The following is a 21716-nucleotide window of genomic DNA, read 5'->3' as shown; positions in this document are numbered from 1 at the left end:
AGTGATTTCTGAGTGTAGAGCCAGGAGGAAACCCTGAGAGCTGCCGGGTGTGACCCAAAAACCAAAAACCAAAAACCAAAACCAAAACCAAAAAAAAAAAAAATCTTGCCTTGCACCTAGTCAAGAGTTCCTCTTCTAAAATCACCCACAAAACAGTGACATCCATCGCACGCAGCCTCTGCTCGGTGCCCTGCATGCAGGGGCAACTGCTTCCTCTCCTGCCTGCCTCCCTCCCCCACCCCCATCACTCACTGCTCCCTGGCAGCTCCTCAGAGCTGTAGCCTGTGTTTTCCTTTCCGATTTTGGTCTGGACTGAGGCCATCGTGTGAGGCTTCACTTCGGCAGGTTTCCTGGAACCAAAGGGGCAAGTCAGACCAGGCTGGCAGAAGGTGGTGGCCCATGTGGCACTGCCCTCACCCTTCACAAGTATCTGGCTCCTCATAGTGGGTGGATCTCAGCAGCTGTCCTAGTGTTTCCTATTGTAGGTGGCAGCACCCTGCCCCTCAACCTAGACCCTCATGAGCACCTGACTTTGAAATCTGAGATGGGTCAGGTAGGCTGTGGTGGCCCCAAAAATGAGCACAGAAAGCTCAGGCAGATGGGATCTTATGAGGGCTCAGAGCCTCAGAAGAACTGCTCAGAATGGAGTCCCAGCTCCCTTCTCCCCTTGAGCCCCCATCTGATCCCCTAGGAGCAGCGAGTCCTGGTGGCTGCTTCAGGGTTTGCTCCAGGGGGGCATCCAGCTCTCTCAAAAGACATGGGTCTCGCTCAGGTGCCAAGACTGGAGACGTGTCCTCAAACATGTTGGTTTTCAGAAAATGCATGCTGTCTCACTCACTACCATTGTCATGATAGTTATTAGTGTAGTTATTTCTCGAATGCAGGTGGGGGGGAGACAGGGGACATTGGTGGTGGGAAGGTTACACTATGAAGGAGGGTGCTCTTTTTTTTTATAACTGAAACCCAACTACAAATATGTTTGTAATCATGGTGCTTAAATAAAGATATCATTTGTAAAAATAAAAATACTCATAGCTTGTTTAAATAAAAAAGAAAAGAAAATGCATGCTGTTTCAAGCTTACCTTACTTTATTGTGATAACTTGATACTGAAAAAACAAAAAGGGGGAGAGACAAAATTATATAAGCAAAGTCAGGAGAGCTATGAGGAACATAAAGTAAACACAATTTTGATAGATGTCCTCCCAGGTCAATCCTTACATGGCCAAGTATTCTTATTTTTCTGTTGTTGCTGTTGCTTTGTTTTTGGTGTTTTTTTTGGGGGGAGGGAAATCTCCCCTGCAGTGTTGATAAGGCCAAGATCAGTTCTTATTTGATCATTTGTATGATCTGAGGGAGGGCTGCTCAGGGGAATGGTGCTGGGTACCGGGGCCCTAGATATGCCTGAGAGGACCTCATGTCCTTACACATGAATGGCAGAGCTCCAGTTCTTTGCACCTTCTCCCTGGCCCCCAGCCCAACAGGAATAACTCTGCTCCCCACACAATTAGCAAAAGACACCTCACCAAGCATGATGAAGAATGATTTCTGAGCACAGAACTAAGAGTAATCCCTGAGCATTGTGCTAGGTATGACAGAAAAAGGAAGGAAGGAAGGAAGGAAGGAAGGAAGGAAGGAAGGAAGGAAGGAAGGAAGGAAGGAAGGAAGGGAGGGAGGGAGGGAGGGGGGAGGGAGGGAGGGAGGGAGGGAGGGAGGGAGGGAGGGAGGGAGGGAGGGAGGCAAAGAAGAGAGAGTGAAAATAACCCAGGCCAGCGAGGTGGCGCTAAAGGTAAAGTGTCTGCCTTACAAGCACTAGCCAAGGAAAGGACCACGGTTCAATCCCCCGGCATCCTATATGGTTCCCCCCAAGCCAGGGGCAATTTCTGAGCATGTAGCCAGGAATAACCTTTGAGCATCAAAAGGGTGTGGCCTGAAAAAAAAAAAAAAGAAAGAAAGAAAAGAAAATAACCCTCCACAGGCCCTGAGCATGTGCAATCCAAATCGAAAGCTCCATCACACAATTGCTTTGTTGAAAGCCTGTAGATGCCATTTAAGTGATGCATCTGTGGTACAGAGGCAGCAACCAGCAGATGAAAACGAATTCCTGTCAAATCTGGGACAGCGGGAGTTTACGACTTTTCATTTTCTGTCTCCAAGGCAATAAGGCTTTCTCACAGAATTGGTTCCCAGATCACAAACCCCATCACAAAGAAGCTAGAGCCAGGCCTGCACTTCTCAAATTCCTTCTCCCTTTGACCTTGTGTCCTTCCTGTGGCCCCCAAGTCTGACCTACCAGTTAGTCGACCAGACTCATGGCATGCATAGCCCATGATGGACACAGTCTTTAGCTGTGACCCCTTGGTGTGTCTTGTGGGCACATGAAGGAGGCACATAGCCCATGATTAAGAAATTCGAATCTATAAGATCTTCCTGATTAAGGCAAGATTGTGAATGAAATAGATTTTTTCAGGAGAGATAATGCTTGGGAAGTGCATTCACACATATGCACACAAATGTTTACTCACGTGTGCTCACACACATGCACAGAGACACAATCACACAGATATATGTACACACACAACAGGACTCAGTAAATGACTATCAGTGTTAATACAAATTGTAAATGCAGTCAAGCTGGCAGGGAGCCTAACATCAAAACTCTGAAGCTAAGAAAAATGATTTACATGGAGAAATAGTCCAAGAGGAGTGATGAAGATTCCCTTCACTAGGATAAGAACAGTCAGACACATATGTAAGACACCACAGGACAAAGATCCTTGGCTCTCTGGACCCACAAAAATTTCACCTCTATGGTGATGAAATCACCTCCAACTCAAGCCCTTGTTTCTAAGACCTCAAAATAGCTCAAAAGACTTCAATCCAAAGATGTGTGCAATGTTTTTCATCAACTCTTTTTAATAGAAGACCCTGGTATTTTTTCTACCATTTTATCAATCCTTTCCTACAAATGGATATTTGGAATTGTAGAAAAATAGGCTGAAATCTAGATCCCAAAGAGAAAAGTATTACTCTTAAGGAAAAGGGTGGGGGGAGAGCCAGAGAGATAGCACAGCAGTCGAGCATATGCCTTGCATGCAACCAACCCAGGACAGACATTGGTTTGACTCCTGGTATCCCATAGGGTACCCCAAACCTATCAGGACCAATTTCTGAACACAGAGTCAAGAGTAACCCCTGAGTGCCAACAGGTGTGGCCCCCCCAAAAGAGAGAGAGAGAGAGAGAGAGAGAGAGAGAGAGAGAGAGAGAGAGAGAGGGAGGGAGGGAGGGAGGGAGGGAGGGAGGGAAGGAGAATGGATGAGAGAGAGACAGAAAGAGAGAATACCCAACTGGCAGGTTTACAGGCCTGATACCTTTGGGCTTGAGTACAAAGCCTTAACAACCAACATTTTCCTTAAGTAAACCAGGGCAGGGCCTGAAGAGATAGCACAGCGGTGTTTGCCTTGCAAGCAGCCGATCCAGGACCAAAGGTGGTTGGTTCAAATCCTGGTGTCCCATATGGTCCCCCATGCCTGCCAAGAGCTATTTCTGAGCAGACAGCCAGGAGTAACCCCTGAGCACCGACAGATGTGGCCCAAAAAAAAAAAAAGAAAGAAAGAAAGAAAACCAGGGCATACTCATCACCTTCTCAAGGTGAACAGAATTCTGGAAGGCATGGTTTCAAGCCACAGAGGTGGGGCTAAGGAACCCCTTCTCTGATTCAGCCAATCTCACCCCTCACTTTTCTGAGGAAATCAGAAATCATTCCTGATGGGCTTCGGGGACCATATGGGATGCCAAGGATCAAACCCAGGTTGACCACCTGCAAGGCAACTGTCATACCCGCTGTGCTATCACTCGAGCCCTATGGCCACATATTTTTAAATCACAGCACTTAAAATTTTTTCTTTGGTTTTTGGACCACACCCAGCGGTGCTCAGGGGTTATTCCTGGCTATCTGCTCAGAAATAGCTCCTGGCAGGCACAGGAAACCATGTGGATCACCGGGATCCTTTTTTTCTTTCTTTTTTTTTTTTTTTTGGTTTTTTGGGCCACACCCGTTTGATGCTCAGGGGCTACTCCTGGCTTAGCGCTCAGAAATTGCCCCTGGCTTGGGGGGACCATATGGGACGCCGGGGGATTGAACCACAGTCCTTCCTTGGTTAGTGCTTGCAAGGCAGACACCTTACCTCTAGCGCCACCTCGCCGGCCCTGGACACTGGGATTCTAACCAACCACCTTAGGTTCTGGATTGGCTGCTTGCAAGGCAAACACCGCTGTGCTATCTCTCCGGCCCCAGCACTTAAATTTTTTTTTTTTTTTTTTTGGTTTTTGGGCCACACCCAGCGGTGCTCAGGGGTTACTCCTGGCTGTCTGCTCAGAAATAGCTCCTGGCAGGCACGGGGGACCATATGGACACCGGGATTCGAACCAACCACCTTTGGTCCTGGATCGGCTGATTGCAAGGCAAACACCGCTGTGCTATCTCTCCTGGCCCAGCACTTAAAATTTTAATATATATTAAAAATTAAAGACCGGTGTAAATAACAGAAGAAATGAAATAGCTCTGGCAGTCAATTTAGCCTTCTAAAGCAAATAGACTGATGAGCCAGCCCACTTTCACCAAGAGTTCAACAATTTCAGCAGCGTTCTAAGAACAACAAAACTTGAATTACCTTTCTTCTCTCTCCTCGATGGGTAGTAGCAGCAGTATAGAACAACCAGGACAATGATGAGGATCAACAGCAGTGAAAAGGAGACGGCCAGGAGCGCTATGGCCCATGTGGGCAGGGCCTGACCTGAATCATCACCTGCAAAGTTCAAGGAGAAAAAAAGAAATTGGTCATGACACTGCTGGGACACAAACTCTCTGAAGCTGGTCCAAGTATGGGTCCTGTTCATGTGATTGCTGACTGCCTGCTCTTGGGGTAGGATGAACAATCCTGGGCCAAACTCCTGCCAAGGTTTGGAAATCGTAGCAGAAATCACTGCCCACAAATACATGTGTTGAATGGTGGGTTGTGTGTTCTCCAATCACCAGAGAGGAAGAGGGATCCCATGTCCCCCTTCAGGTAGGACAAGAAATGCAGGCCTGGAAGCAACTCCAATGCAGGGAATAACACACAGTTGGAAAGGAAGAGCAGGCCAGAAACTAATACCGCAAGCTGTTCACCCACAAGCCAGTCACTCCACCACATGGAACCATGAGCCAAGATGTCAGCCATCCCTTCTGGCCTCCTGAATAGCCTTCATTAGAAATAAAAAAAAAAAAAAGCCCACTCCCAAGGGAAAGGGAAAAAGCCAGATGAGGAGGCAATGGGGAAACATTTTCTTTACATGAAAACCAAAGGAAACAGTTGAGAGACAGCTAAGTAGAAGGCAATATGACGACCAATGCAAAGGCCTCTACCAAAATACATGTACTGTGGCCCTGCCCACCAGCAGGTGGCCACACCTCTGCCTTCCCCAAGAGGTAGATAAGGCTGGATACAAGGACATCTCCCACCTAGGTTGGAGAACTTTGCTAGAAGAGACAGAGGCTGGATGGTACCATAAAGATGGGGAAAAGATGAAGAAACGGGTGGTTAGGAGTGTGGCTGTTGAACTGAAATCCTGTGTCTTAAGCTTCTTTAGTCATTTCTGGTAGGATTCATGGCTGAGAGGGAGGTGATAAAATGGCTGAATGGAGAGGGTGTTTCTTCTTCCTTCTCTTTATAGCACAAGGCTCCAATCCTCCACACTTTCCTCTCCAGCAATCTCCCGTGCTCCAGACCTAACAGAGTATCCTCCAAGAATCCTTCACCTAAGTCTTCCCCCTCAACCTTCATAGTTGGACAAGATTTTGACTGACTTGCCCTTATTTTGAAAATGTATTTTCCCTGTTTGATATGGTTTTGATCACTGGCATGGCGCCTCTTAGCGGGTCTAAACTCCTGAAAAATAAATGCAGAAATAAATACAGATAAATAATAAGTAAGCCAAGCGATACAGGGTCTCTGGAGAGCAGCTATATGAATGGTGGTGGGCTTGATTAGAGGAGGGTTAGGGGAGAACATTTTGTCTTTGTTTCATTTTTAAATGCAAGAGAGCAAGAAAGAAGTAGTATGGAACTGCAACTGCCAGGAAAACTAGAGGATCCGGACACAGTGGGTCCCTCCCTAATGCTCTTGGTGTGTGGTCTGCCACCCTCTTTGTCCTACTAAGCTCATTTCCCTCTGTGACTCCTTCCTGACCCTGCAGAAATCCTGCAGGTAGGATCAGCAGGAAGTGGCAGAGGAGAGAAGGAGGGAAAGAAGAAAAAGTCATTTTGATTGTGACCAGCATTGCCTTAACTGTGAGCAAGGCTCCCTGTGGTTAGCTAACTCACATTTAAATTAATTAAAATTATATACAACTAAGCCCCAGGCACCGCAGTTGCCCTGGCCACATTTCAAGTGCTTGGTGAAGCCCAGCAGGAGGTGCTGCCTTCATGGTGAAAAGTCCCACTGCTTGGTAAGATTGGTCCTGCCCACTGATTCACAGGAACTGAATTGATGTCCCAAAGAGCCTTAATCCAGCTATTCACTTCCCCTCTTGAAATCCACTGAAGTCACCCCACATAGTCTTCAGATTGAGCAATGGGAATTGCTCTTCAGTAAAACTGTCACTCAATCAGGAGGGCTTGAGCTATTTGAATAGATGGTTTGTCTTTAGGACAAATGAAAGATTTCCTCTAATGAATGCTGGGGTTTGCTTTCAAGTCAAGGCCCTCCCAGCCCTTGGGAACCAGAGGCTACCAATAAAACAGCTCTGGGTTGTTCTTGCTTCAACTTTTCCTTTAAAAACTGATCCTAAAATCACAATTGACTATCTCTATGTTGAAGTTAAATGCTCAGAACACACTGGTCTATCCCCAGCTCCTGTCATATAGAGACATGGGGTAGGTGATGGGTGGATGGATGAAAAAGTATGGATAAGTGGATGGATGAATGGACAGGCAGATGAAGAGGTGGAGAGACAGACAGGCAAATGAATAAATGAATGTATGAATGCATGACCAGACATGTGCCTTAGTGGACAGGTGAGTGAATGAGTGGATGGATGGATGGATGTGTTCATGGACCAGTGGATGAAAGAATGGAAGAATGGATGGATGGATGGATGGATGGATGGATGGATGGATGGATGGATGGATGGATGGATGGATGGATGGATGGATGGGTGGGTGGATGGGTGGGTGGGTGGGTGGATGGGTGGGTGGGTGGGTGGGTGGGTGGATGGATGGAAGGATGGATGAATGGATGAATGGATGGGTGGATGATGGTGGATGGATGGGTTGGTGGGTGAGTGAGTGAGTGAGTGAGTAGATGGTGGATGTATAGATGGGTGGATGAGTGAATAAACACATATATAGAGATAAATGAAATGCCTGAGTTCCTTTTGACTCTACATGTAGAAGACAATGCTATATGCCAAACATAGAACTCATTTTCCCTCTCATACTTATATGTCCAGAGAAAAAAAGTAGAACTGTGAGAAAGTCAAAACCAGTTTTCTAAGCCCATGTCTCCACAACTGCCCATTGATATGGGCTGGGAGATATGGGTAAAAGAAACAAGTGCACAAAGACAGGTGGAGAAGGAAGAAGAGAGAATTATATCCTTTCCTGACACCCTTTCCAGTCCCATATTAGTGCTTTAAATCCAACCAGTGCTGGTAGTGGGATTGGTCTTGGAACACTGACTACCTGAAACAACTGTTTTTCTGAACAACTTTGTAAACCATAGTGTGTGAAGTTTCAAACGCTAAAGAAATAAGTTAATAAAAGGGAGCTGAAGCAATAGCACAACAGGTAGAACGTTTAATTCACATGCAGCTGACCCAGGTTTGATCCTCGACAATCCATATGATCTCCCAAGAATGTCAGAAGTAATCCCTGAGTGCAGAGCCAGGAGTAGGCCCTGAGCACCACCAGGCGTGGCCCCCAAAACAAACAGAACAAATCATTGTCTTTCCATCCAGAAAGAAACCCGCTCACAGAGACCCACTTATGAAGTACACCAGAATATTGCTCATGCCAACACAGAACCCAACTTCAGTGGGTACAAGAAGGAGTGTCTGGGGGGGGACAAGGGGGTTCTGATACTAGAATCAGTGATCCACGCCCAGAGAATTCCTCCTGGGCAGCCAAAATGCCAGCAGTGCCCATGCAAGCTGTCCCGTGGCAAAACATTCCTCTCTACCTGCTCAGGAGAAAGATTATCTGAGTGCTAAGTATAGGACACCTCTGTGGCACTGGCAGTCGGTAGAGGCAGCTCCAACCACCCAGTGTCAGGTCCCCGCCTCCCTGAGGGCAGCCTCAGCCTTGATACGAGGGCACCTTGGAATCTGCCCCACCCAACAGTGCCACCCTCATCTCACTGCTCAAGTCCCATTCTCAGGAGCTGCCTGCAGGTGTCCAAAAGAGCCTGAGTTGGGATTTGAGAGCTCTGTCAGGAAGGTGTCCTGATTCCAGTCCCATAAACCTATCACCCACCGAGATTTGCAGGCCTCCAAAACCTTCAGAGATGACCAGCTGAGGTTCACAATGAACTCTGAAACAAGGAACTAGGGGAGAGGGGCTGGAGAAAGCCATACACTTCCTTATCAAGGGTGTTTCCTTTGTGGCAGACACTGTCCACCTGCCAAGTTTCTGTCCAGAAGGCTCAACTGTGTAGCCCCTTCTATCCTCTGGTCTTTTACAAGAAGCATCTCAGGAATGACCTTCCCCATAGGAGGGATGTAAGCAAGGAAGGGAGAGAGCCTGGTGCTAGGACTGGCCCTTGTCATTTCTTTTGTTTGTTTTTGGGGGGCCACACCCAGTGACACACGGGTTTCCCATACCACCACATTCAGCATAGCCAAGCCCTCTCTCACGAATCAGAAACCACACAGGAAGAAAACTGCTGCATTTTTAGTTTTCCTGGTTTGGGTTTGTTTAGGTGTTTAGGTCCATTTAAGGGTTACTCCTGGTTCTGCACTCAGGCATCATGCCTGGTGCTGCTCAGGAGACCCTATGGGATGCCAGGGATCAAACTCTGGGTGGGCCGTGTGCAAGCCAAAGGCCCTCCCCACTGTGCTATAGCTCCCACCCCAGGTAAATGACTTCATTTAACATGCAGTACATCCTCTCTGTTATGGAGAGACGTTCGATACAGCTTCTAGACCAGAGGCAATGCTGGGAGCATCTGAAGGTGGTTTTCTGGAGTGTTGGATTAACCTGGTTCCATCCTATTCATAATATGCTTATTACTCTTTGGTTGGAAGCACTTTTGGATGGAAGCATCCTTTGGATTGGTGCCTTCGATCACCTGTTCTCCACCCCCAGGGTGGTATGGTGCTTTCTAATAAAGATCCTGGGTCTCAGGGAAAAACCAATGGTGGGTCCAGTTTTCCACCACTGAGTTATCTGCTTCTTAGGAGCAAAAGCCTTGCAGGTAGCAGTTCCTGGTTCTGTTTTATCCCTTAACTGTGTGTGGACAATTTCCTGCATCAGTGTTTGCTTCCAGACTCGCATCTCTCCAATGCCCTGGACTTGGGCATGAGGCTTCTGCTTCATTAGAAGGATCAAAATCCTGGCTGCAGGGCCCAAATAGCAGAACAGGTAGGAGACCGGCTCTTGGCCAACTGTGTTTCCACTGACCTCAGCCCTGCAGGTAAGACACTGAGAGAACCAAATCTGGGACACTAAGATGCTTCCTGAACTGCAGAAATCCCAGGAGCTTCACTCCTGAGGTCTCCTCCTCCTGCCCTCAAATTTGGAACCAGCCTGTTGGGATCACACTGCTGGGTCGTGCAGAACCAGAGAGGCTGTGTGGACAGGCCGTGGCCCCAGGATGGGTCTCAGGGAGGCCTCGGCTTGGGGTACAGGGGAGGACATGCCTGCAATGGCAAATAGCCACCAACAGCTGAGTGACGCTCAAGGAGTGACTGAGGGAGACTCCCAGACACACCTCTCCCTTCTCCTCACACGGCGGGAACTTACTGCATGCTCAGTGTCTCCAACTGCCCTTTCCCCACCCACAGAGGACAAAGAAAAATGGCCTTTCGAGGTGCTCTTCAAGCAGTGCTCAGGAGGGCTGGAGAGATAGCACAGTGATAAGGTGCTTGCCTTGCATGCAGCCAACCTGGGACAGACCTGGGTTAGATTCCTGGCATCCCACATGGTCACCCGAGCCTGCCAGGAGTGATTTCTGAGAGCAGAGCCAAGAGTAGCCCCATAGCGCTGCCAGGTGTGGCCTAAAAACCAAAAAAATAAAATAAAATAGAGGCCAGAGTGGTGGCACAGAAGTAGGGCGTTTGCCTTGCATGTGACTGATTCAGGGCGGACTGCAGTTCGATCCCTCAGCATCCCATATGACATCCCCAAGCCAGGAGTGATTTCTGAGCACAGAGCCAGGAGTAACCCCTGAGTGTCACTGGGTGTGGCCCAAAAACAAACAAGCATAAATAAATAAGTAGAAAGAATAAATTAAAAAAAGAAAGAAAGAAAGAAACCAGTGCTCAGGGCAGTCTTCAACGATCCCACACACTTTCTCAGGCCCAGCAGTTCTGCCATGGATCCCCCAACCATGTGCATCCCTAGTGTGGTAGAGGGTAACCTTGGAAGCTATTTCCAAGCACCCTGGGTGAGGTTGTTTCTCTGCTCCCCCCAAGAGCACCCACCCAGCTGGCAAGGTCTGATCCTGATCTCACTGTGATGGCAGAAACAAGCAAGACACAGAGAGGGTAAGTGATGTGTGCAAAGAAACATGACAAAAATAAAGGGGTGAGTGTGGGGTAATTCCTGACTCAGAGCCAGGAGTAATTTGAGAGCTACTGGGTATGACCCCAAAACCCAAAAAAATAAATAAGAAAGAATAAAAAATAATAAGGGGGCGGAGCAATAGCATAGAGGGCGTGTGTTTGCCCTGCATGTGGCTGCATATGATCCCTAGCATCCATCCCAAAGGTCCCCTGAGCCTGCCAGGAGTGATTTCTGAGGGCAGAGCCTGGGGAACCCCTGAGCACTGCCAGATATAGTCCCCTCCCAGATAAAGGTTCTGGCCATCTGCAGAGCACAGGCAGTAGCAGATAGGCTGAGGGACCTCTGTCAGCACGGCCAGGCACTCAAAGCCTCTCTCCCTGCTGGATTTGTGTGTACAGTGCTCTCCCTCTGCCTGGCTGTGAAGGAGAAAGCATCCTTATCTTCAAACCAGCCACGTTAGCCCTTTCTTTCCTTTCAACGAACTGCCAACAAATATTTGGCTCTCACAGGCTTCCTAAGCAAACGTGTTGATTCCAGGGCTTTCAGGGGCTTAAAGAGATTATTCTAGAAATCAACACAGTATGCTGCACTTCCAGAAATGACTGATGGGAGGGATGTTTTTCTGGGTCCTTTGTAAGCAGCTCATGGGCCTCTAGCAGGCCGCAGAGCCTCCAATAAGCCAAACTTGCAGGACCACGGTGCAGGAAAGTGTCACAACCAAAATAAAATAAGGGCTGTAGATACTTTCCAGGTAACTCAGTTCTGGATGATTCCTCAGTGGCCTTCTGGGGGGGGGAGCAGTCGCTCCTGGCTTGGTGGGGGGACCATCTGGGACGCCGGGGGATCGAACCGTGGTCCGTCCTAGGCTAGCGTTGGCAAGGCAGACACCTTACCTCTAGTGCCACCGCGCCGGCCCCTCCCCTGGATTATAAAAACCCACCTGGATTATAGGGCCTTCCCCCATTCTGGTGGGTGAGGTTCTGGATAATAAAGAAAGGGTCTAGCTTTGGGCTCTAGAGAAAAGCACATGGCAGCGAAAGCACATGGCAGAGAAAGGCCATGAGGAATAAAACAAGCTGATTCCAATGAATATCTTTTCAGACTGCTGGTGTATTATTTCTCCATTGCTACCCTGCTTCATCAGACCCATCTGCATGAGGGGTTAGAAACATAGTACCAGGGGTGAACTCACCAACTCATGGATTTATATATTTTATTTTACACTACAGCAGCCCAACGCCACATCCTATGTCCTTCTATAGGAAACAACCCAGCTCTTCGACTTAGCTTTATCAAACTGCCAAGCCACCAAATATGCTTTAGATCTATAAATCCTGGACCATGTGGCTGCGTAGCACCTCAATCTCTTATACCATGTTTCCCTTAAAATAAAACATCCTCCAAAAATAAGATCTACTTACAGGTTTTATTCTGGGTGAAATATAAGGCATCCCCCCCAAAAAAATAAGGCCCCCACTAGGCTCTGTCTCAGAATAAAAATTTATTTTCAAGGTTATGAGTAAATTCTTGATACAGTAGGGTTCAGTTTGTCTGGTTTGTGTCAACAACTACTGTACTACCATACCATATATAGGTAACAAATTTCCTTTATTTTCATTTAACAATAAATGTGTATCATATTCTTCTTCATGGAAAAATGAGACATCCCCTGAAAATAAGACCTAGCACATCTTTGAGAGCAAGAATTAATATAGGACACTGCTTATTTTCGGGGAAACAGGTCAGCCCATCAATATGCCAGGAAATGTGATGAGAAAGTTCCATAGAAACCTCCCAAGCTCAGTGAGCCTAAACAGTAATGCAGAAGCTCAACTCACACCAACCACAGCTGTAAATCCCCAGACACTGACTTTATTTACACCGGGGAGAGAGAGAACAATCATTTCAAGTTGACCTTGGTTGATCTAAGCTTTGATCATTCCATTTGCCTTTGTGTTGCAACAAGCAATAGGAAGTCTGTTGGGACCTGAATTCTGAACAAGGAGGGATGCCATTTTGTAAAAGCCACATGGCAGGCTTCTTCTTAGGTTCTGAGCAGGAAGAAACACCATTTAGTAAAGACTAGATGGTGTGAGCCACATGCTGGGGCTTCAGAAGCCTATTTCCACAGACCCCCACCTCAGTCTACCTGGCCATACCAGGTAGCCTATCAGGGAAGGACAAAGGAGCAGTAGGAAGGTGCCCCTAGACAAGAGCCAGTCATTTTCAGGATCATCAGAAAGCTGGAACCTGGGGCTGGAGAGATGGCATGGAGGTAGGGCATTTCACTTGCATGCAGAAGGATGGTGGTTCGAATCCCGGCATCCCCTATGGTCCCCCTAGCCTGCTGGGAGTGATTTCTGAGTGTAGAGACAGGAGTAACCCCTGAGCGCTGCCAGGTGTGACCCCCCCCCCCCGCCACCAAAAAAACAGAAAGTTGGAAACTCTCTATATTCCCTTCCCTATACAATCTTCATCTTGACCTTGGGCGAGGCTAATCTCCTTCAGGGGATGACCCCTGGCTGGCCAGGCTGTGGAATCTTGTTGGCAGATGGATTCAAGTGTTCAACTTTATTCCAGTTGTGTGGCCTCGTCCTTCTACTCTGGAACCCTACAAAGTCAATTTGGGACAAAGCAGTAGGGTGTTTGCCTTGCACATAGCCGACCCAGGATGAACCCAGATTCAATTCCCAGTATCCCATATGTTCCCCCCAAGCCTGCTGGGAACAATTTCTGAGTGCAGAGCCAGGAGTAACCCCTGAGTACCGCCAGATGTGGCCCATTAAGAAAAGAAAGTCAATTTGTGCCTGTAAAGGGGGCAGGCTTCGGTGGTGGGCTGGAGATTGGGGACACTGAGGAAGGAAAGGTCCCACTGGACAGGAATTGATATTTGAACATTAAATGCCCGAAATGGCTGTATTATGAACAACTTGGTACATAACAGTGTTGTGATAAAAATTTTAAAGGGAAAGAATAAAAGCAGAAGAAAGTTTCACTAACACTAATAAATAAATTCTGGTACTTTGATAAAAACAGAAAGAAAAAAATTTGTAGAAAACAACACACAAAAGCCTCCAGCCACCATCAAGGCTCTGGGCCTTGATGAATTATTTGGAAGCAAATTGCCCTTTTCCAAAGGGGTTCAGTGGAGTCCAGTAGGCTGTGTCCATGTGAGGCTACCAGGCTCAGCGGCCCTCCCCAGCACTGTCCGTTGCCTAGTCCCGGAGCAAGATTCGTTCAAGAGCAGGGGAGCAAGGGAGCAGACGCACCCTCTCCCACCAGTTCACATCAAACCTTTATGTGCCAGCTCATCTCTGAAACCATTTGCACCCAAAGTCGTCCATCAAATCCCTTGGCAGCACCTCCACCTGGTTACAAGGTGCAGTTTCAAAGGTCTGTTTTGTTCAAATTGATGCTGTTGAGTATTTTAAACCTTCTCCCATGACACTGTGATGTACTTTACTTTTCTGCAACCCGGGGTGTCTCCTTGGAGGAATGGCCGATGTCAGGCTTGGGGTGGAAGGTACAAAGAGTCTGGGCCATCCCTGTGAACTAAGTGCTCAGGCAATGTCTAAGGATATGTCAAAAGAATATCAGAATTGGCCGAAAGGGAGTTGCACTGGCCAAATCTGGAACTTTCTGGAAATCGAGAGTTAAATAATTGGCCATTCCTTCATTGTGCTGGGTACAGTGCCAAGAGCAAGTCCTGAGAACCGCTAGATGTGTCTCAACATCCTCAAAAACTTGGCATTGGGACTGGAGCGACAGCACAGTGGGGAGAGCATTTGCCTTGCGCGTGGCCGACCCAGGTTCAATCCCTGGCACCTCATAAGGTCTTCTGAGCCTGCCAGGAGTGAATTCTGAATGCAGAGCCTAGAGTAACTCCTGAGCACCACAAGGTGCATTCTCTCCCCCCCCCCCCGCCCCACACACACACCTAAATAATATTTTTTGATCAAAAATAAAAAAAAAAACTGACATCAAGTACTCACATTACATTACCCATGTCTTAGAAAAAAGAAAGGGGAAAAAAAAAACCATTTAGCCTAAATGAAAGAAAGTCTGCTGGAAAAACTCAGGCCAATCCAAACAGAAGGACGTCTGGCAAAGACAGACTGGAGATATAAACATGTTTCTACAGGAAAGAGCAGGAGGTGAGGACCTTGGGCGAGTGGAGGAGGTTAAAGAAGTGATCCCAGAGCAGGCCTATGACAGGGACACAGGGATCATGGGAAGGGGTAACCGGACACTTGTGTCTTCACATCACATTCCTGATATGCAGGGCAGGCTTTGGTCTAAGAAGACAACAGACGGAGGTGTGGGTGCCCTCTGTGACATTGTTCCTGAGCAGCCTTGGCAGAGGGAACCCCTGTAGAGCTATTTGTTCCAAGGGGACCTGTAGAGCGATAGTTTCAGGGATTCTTCTGGGACTGAAAGCTTCGGAGATGCCATGACACCAGAGATGGGGAAGGACAACACAAAGAGGGATGCCATCCCCGTATCATTAGTGATTCATAATTGAATTTGACTTTGGACCGTTCCTCCTCCCTCATAGAAGCTCTGGTTAAAGGAGATAATATCTACCAAGGCTGTGATGTTCCAGGGCACTCCTAAACCCTTGTTTATGCTTATCCTCTCACCCAGTGCCACGCCTACCCCCTGGACTATATGTCCTGTTACCCTTCACATATCTCAGTTTCCTTTTTGGTCCTATATAAGGATTGTTAGAGGAGAATAAACAGACTCTGGTCAGCAGACTGGGATCTGTTCTTTCCCCATTCATGAGCTAAGGGGAACATCTTGGTACTGGAAGGAGAAAGTTGATCCTTGCTGCCTGACAGGGTCAGGAATAAACTCCCCCAAAGAGTTCCTGAAATATGAGGTAGGACATTTTCCTTGAGCATGGTAGACCTGGATTTGATCCCCAGCAACCCATAAGATCCCCCAAGCCTACCACAAGTAATTTCTGAGCACAGAGCCAGGAGTAGCTCCTCAGCATCACCAGATGTAGCCCCCAATAAATAAATAAATAAATAAACAAATAAATAAAAATTAGAAAGAGAAACAAACATGGTCAATATTTGCCATGTTCAATGAAGCGTTCGTTCTACCATCCTGGCAACTTCTGAAAAGCTTCTTCTTTGTTCAAAAGAAGCAAGTAGAAGTCCACCAAGCCTGCAACGAGTGATCACTGAGTGCATAGCCAGGATTAAGCCCTGCACACTACTGAGTGTAGCCCCAATTTAAACAAAGATAGGGACCAGAGAGATAGCACAGCAGTAGGGCATTTGCCCTGCATGTAGCCAACCCAGGAGGGACCTGGTTCAATTCCCGGCATCCCATATGGTCCCCCAGCCTGCCAGAGGTGATTTCTGAGTGCAGAGCCAGAAGTGACCCCTGAGCACCACTGGGTGTGGCCCAACAACCAATCAATCAATAAATAAAGTTTTAACAAAAAAAGCAAACATAAAAAAAAGTAAACTAGAGAAAGAAAAACAGACAAGGCTTGAATTCTAGATTTACCCTTTGTTCCTTGTCAAGGAATATCCTAAACTCCCTCCTAAATTCCCTTGAATTAAATAAGTTAACTTTAACTTTAAATCATAAAAATGGGGACCTTCATAATAGCATAACAGGGAGAGTGCAGAACCAAGAGCAACCCTGGAAGCACCACAGAGTATGGCCCAGCCCTCTCCACCAAAAAATCATAGAAACAGGGCCAGAGATAGAACAGGTGCTAAGGTATTTATTTGCACACAACCAGCCTAGGTTCAATCTCTGGCACCACAAATGATACCCCAAACACAACCAAGAGTGAAAAAAAAAAAACAACAACAATAAAACAAAGAACAGGGCCAGAGTGGTGGCACAAGAAGTAGGGCATTTGCTTTGCATACGCAAACCTAGGATGGACGGTGACTCGACCACCGGTGTCCTACATGGTCTCCCAACCCACGAGCAATTTCTGAGCATATAGCCAGGAGTAACCCCTGAGCATCACCGGGTGTGGTCCAAAAACCAAAAAAAATAAATAAATAAACAGAAAGGAAAGAAAGGAAGGAAGGAAGGAAGGAAGGAAGGAAGGAAGGAAGGAAGGAAGGAAGGAAGGAAGGAAGGAAGGAAGGAAGAAGAAGAAAGAAAGAAGAAGAAAGAAAGAAAGAAAGAAAGAAGAAAGAAAGAAAGAAAGAAAGAAAGAAAAGAAGAAAGAAAGAAAGAAAGAAAGAAGAAAGAAAGAAAGAAAGAAGAAAGAAAGAGAAAGAAAGAAGAAAGAAAAGAAAGAAGAAGAAAGAAAGAAGGTGGGAGGGAGGGAGGGAGGAAGGAAGGAAGAAGAAGGAAAGGAAGGAAGGAAGGAAGGAAGGAAGGAAGGAGGGATGGAAGAAAGGAATGAAAGAGGGAAGGAGGAAAGGAAGGAGGAAGAAAAGAAGGGAGGGAAGGAAGAAAGGAGAAAGGAAAGAGAGAAAGAAAGAAAGAAAGAAAGAAAGAAAGAAAGAAAGAAAGAAAGAAAGAAGAAAAAAGAAAGAAAGAAAGAAAGAAAAAGAAAGAAAGAAAAAAGAAAGAAAGAAAAAAGAAGAAAGAAAGAAGAAAGAAAGAAGAAGGGAAGGAAGGAAGGAAGGAAGGAAGGAAAGAAGGAAGGAAGGAAGGAGGAAGAAGAAGGAAGAAGGAAGGAAGGAAGGAAGGAAGAAAGGAGGAAGAAGAAGAAGAAGGAAGAAGAAGAAGAAAGAAAGAAAGAAAAGAAGAAAGAAAGAAAGAAAGAAAAGAAAGAAAGAAAGAAAGAAAGAAAGAAAGAAAAGAAAAAGAAAGAAAAAGAAAGAAAGAAAGAAGAAAGAAAGAAAGAAGAAGAAGAAGAAAGGAAAGAAGAAGGAAGGAAGGAAGGAGGAAGGAAGGAAGGAAGGAAGGAAAGGAAGGAAGGAAGGAAGGAAGGAAGGAAGGAAGAAGAAGGAAGAAGAAGGAAGGAAGAAGAAAGGAGAAAGAAAGAAGAAAGAAAGAAGGAAGGAAGGAAGGAAGGAAGGAAGGAAGGAAGGAAGGAGGAACGAGGGAGGGAGGAAGGAAGGAAAGGAAGAAGGAAGGAAGAAGGAAGGAAGGAAGAAAGGAGAAAGAAAGAAAGAAAGAAGGAAGGAAGGAAGGAAGGAAGAAAGAAAGAAAGAAAGAAAGAAAGAAGAAAGAAGGAAAAGAAGAAGGAAGGAAAGAAGAAAGAAGAAAGAAAGGAAAGAAAAGAAAGAAGAAAAGAAGAAAGAGGAGAAAGAAGAAAGAAAGAAAGAAAGAAAGAAGAAAGAAAAAGAAAGAAGAAAGAAGAAAGAAAGAAAGAGAAAGAAAGAAAGAAAGAAAGAAAGAAAGAAAGAAAGAAAGAAAGAAAGAAAGAAAGAAGAAGAAAGAAAGAAAGAAGAAAGAAAGAAAGAAGAAAGAAAGAAGAAAGAAAGAAAGAAAGAAAGAAAGAAAGAAAGAAAGAAAGAAAGAAAAGAAGAAAGAAAGAAAGAAAGAAAGAAAGAAAGAAAAAGAAAGAAAGAAAAAAAGAAAAGAGAAAGAGAAAGAAAGAAAGAAGAAAGAAAAGAGGGCGGGCGGTGGCGTAAAGGTAAAGTGCCTGCCTTGCCTGCGCTAGCCTTGGACGGACCGAGGTTCGATCCCCCGGTGTCCCATATGGTCCCCCAAGCCAGGAGCAACTTCTGAGCACATAGCCAGGAGTAACCCCTGAGCATTACCGGGTGTGGCCCAAAAACCAAAAAAAAAAAAAAAAAGGAAGGAAGGAAGGAAGGAAGGAAGGAAGGAAGGAAGGAAGGAAGGAAGGAAGGAAGGAAGGAAGGAAGGAAGGAAGGAAGGAAGGAAGGAAGGAAGGAAGGAAGGAAGGAAGGGCCAGAGAGATAGTACAGTGTATAGGACACTTGTGTTGCATGTGGTCAACCAGGATTCAATTCCCAGCACTGTATAGGGCTCCCCCAAGGTCTGCTAGGACTGAGCTCTGAGCTCCACCAGATGTGGCCCCCAAACCAAAATAAAGAAAATATAAGTGATTGACCTCCATCTCCCCCCTCCTGAATTCAAGGCTGCAGGCGACTCTTGGCATCACTTGACGGGACAGTGCCAAGAGCCACCAGGCACAGGAAAGTGTGCAGCACACATGGTTTCACTCACCAAGGGACGAGACCACCGTGAGGTTGGCGGTGATGGACTTGTGTTCAGGCAGCCCCCTCATGGCCGCCACGCACGTCACTGACCCGTTGTCGTGGGGCACCAGGGTAAGGATGCTCGATGTGCGCTGGGGGTCGCTAGGCTCCGAGGTGGAACTGTAGCTCCAATTGTTCGCTGAGATCTCCAACTTCCAGGAAAGCTCTGGAAGCGGGATCCAGCCCGAGGCGCAGCAGGTGACGTTGCAAGGCTGGCCTTTGAGCACGTGCCCGGTCTTGGGGATGGACAGTGTCCCCACAACTAGGGAAGGAAAGAGAAAGCTGTGAGAGAATGTCCCACATCTACCATGTTCTGAGTTTTCTGTCATGTATTCTTCAAGGTAGGCATCAGAAGTCCCACCTCCCTTGACCATATAGATCAGGTCTGTCCTGGGAAGTCCTTTCTCTGGATCTCTCTGTCCACCTGCCAGGGTCCAGAAGGAAACTGAGGTTGCTCACCAGGAAGCATCTAAGGTGGGGGGATAAAAGATGAAGCTAATCACCTTAAGCACACGCCCTGTTTTAATCTCCTTTTACATCCTACTTGGTTGGCTGACACAGTGTCCACACCTTATTCTCCCCTACTACAAATATCCATTTCCTACCTACAAGAAACCGATTTACTCCCCCAAAGTGACTGGGCGATGCTTCTTTGTGAGTGCTCTACTGGCCGAAGATCCAACCGCACCCAAGTGACTTCAAGATTCAGCACCTCTGACCTCACCAGGAACTTGTACCTCTTGGGATCTGACTCCCAAGTCTTTCCAGGGGTTTCTCTGTGTCTCAAAGCAGCCACAACAAGAAGGAAGTCACCCTGAATGCCTTTCACTCTCAGAAGGACTCAGCTCTGACTCCTTTTTACTATCAGAACTGATAGTAATGTCACTGAAATAATCGAAGCACAAGACTCACCAGGTATAGGCACAGTGTTACTGAAATATATCAACACTGATACGTACATATTCGCACACTCATTCTGAAATATAATGAAGAAAACTCTAGAGGGGAATAAAACAAAACTTGTATTTCAGACCTGGCTTTTCTGCAAAATTGCCAAGACTGTTAAATTCCAGGCTCTGTTTTCTACCTACTGGCTGAAATGACTAGGCAGTGGTTTTCTATATTTTATACACTAAAAGAAATCACTGAAGACTTCAAAGATCTTTCATTTATGTGAGTTATAGCTATCAATGTTTACCATAATTTGAAATCAGAATTAGATGTGTGTAATTTTTATGAGACCTTGAAGTCAGACCTGATTCCATAGTATATTGAAGAACACATAAGTTGAACTCTTCATGACATTGACTCCAGAAACATGTTCAAAGACTCCATGCCACTGGACAAGCAGAAGCAGAGATCAACAAATGGGACTATATCAAATGAAAATGCTTCTAGGGTACAAAAGAGACTATGATTAGCATGAGTAAGATGCCCTGCAGACCAGGAGAAAATTTTTTTTTTTTTTTTTGGTTTTTGGGCCACACCCGGTAATGCTCAGGGGTTACTTCTGACTATGTGCTCAGAAGTTGCTCCTGGCTTGGGGGACCATATGGGACACCGGGGGATCGAACCTCGGTCCGTCCAAGGCTAGCGCAGGCAAGGCAGGCACCTTACCTTTAGCGCCACCGCCCGGCCCCAGGAGAAAATATTTTATCATCACTCCTCTGACAAAGAATTAATAATATCCAAGATATACAAAGCATTTAAAAAAAAAACTTTACAAAAATACAAAAAGGGAGAAAAGAGCTGAATAGACATTTCCTCAAAGAAAGCATGCAGATAGATGACCAATTGGTATATGAAAAAGTCCTCTTCATCAATGATCATCAGAGAAAAGCAAATAAAAACAATAAGGAGATCTCTCACACCAGTGAGACTGGCACATGTCAAAAAGAACAATAACATAGGGCCAGATCAATAGCACAGTGAGAAGAGTGTTTGCCTTGTAGACCCCAGTTTGATCCCCAAATTCCCATATGGTCCCCTGAGCCAGCCTGGAGTGATTTCTGAGAGCAGAGTCAGGAGTAACCTCTGTTTTTGTCCACCAGGTGTTCTCCCCAAACAAAATAAATAAAATTGAAAGAACAAAACAATCAGAGTTGACATGGATGGACCCCCAACCGCTACTGGTGGAAATATCCATTGGTTCAACTCTTTGGAAAACAATATAGACAATTCTCAAAAAAAAAAAAAAAAAAAAAAAAAACTAAGAATTGAGCTTCCATATGAATCAGCAATTCCTCTTCTTACCATCTATTACAAAGGCCTAATTGGAAAAGACATCTGGGTGCCTACTTTCATTCATTGCAGCTCTTTTCACAGTAACCAAGGTCTGAGAACAGCCCAAGTATCCAAGAAAATATGAGTAGATTATAATAAACTGAGGTATCTGCACACAATGTAATAATATTCAGCTATCAAAAAAAGATGAATTCATGCAATTTTCTGTTATGTGGATGAAACTGGAGGGTATCATGCTGAGTGAAACAGATTGAAAGGAGAGAGACAAATACAGAATTACCTCTCTCATCTGGGGGACATAAAGGAAGTTAGTAAAGCAATAATAAATGATCAAAGGCAGCAGAACCTGAGACTCAAACTTTAGAAGTGAGCTGATTAATGTGATGGTGGTTGGTGAGGTGGACTGGAAGGATCTATGGGATCTGGGTGAAGGAAAGTGGAAGGGAAGTGGTTGATGTGTTGTTAGGACACTATGCGGGGAAACTCGGTGATTAACAATATTGTAAATCATGGGGCTTCCATAAAAATAGAAAAATGAATATTTCATTATA

The 21716-nt window shown here is 46.0% G+C and overlaps 1 protein-coding gene across 1 annotated transcript in view; it reads right to left on the bottom strand.

The window, feature by feature from the left end:
* Positions 1 to 333: 333 nt before the first annotated feature.
* Positions 334 to 21716, bottom strand: part of IGSF5 (immunoglobulin superfamily member 5) — a 33972-nt gene continuing 12589 nt past the window's right edge. The window contains exons 4-6 of the mRNA XM_049785620.1: positions 18890 to 19183; positions 4674 to 4808; positions 334 to 350 (exon numbers count right to left, since the gene is read on the bottom strand). Coding sequence (XP_049641577.1) covers positions 334 to 350; positions 4674 to 4808; positions 18890 to 19183 — 446 coding nt within the window. The remainder of the gene's footprint in view (positions 351 to 4673; positions 4809 to 18889; positions 19184 to 21716) is intronic.

This window comes from Suncus etruscus, chromosome 13 (assembly GCF_024139225.1).
Source record: "Suncus etruscus isolate mSunEtr1 chromosome 13, mSunEtr1.pri.cur, whole genome shotgun sequence".
NCBI classification, from domain to species: domain Eukaryota; kingdom Metazoa; phylum Chordata; class Mammalia; order Eulipotyphla; family Soricidae; genus Suncus; species Suncus etruscus.
This window is presented reverse-complemented; position numbering and strand designations above follow the sequence as displayed.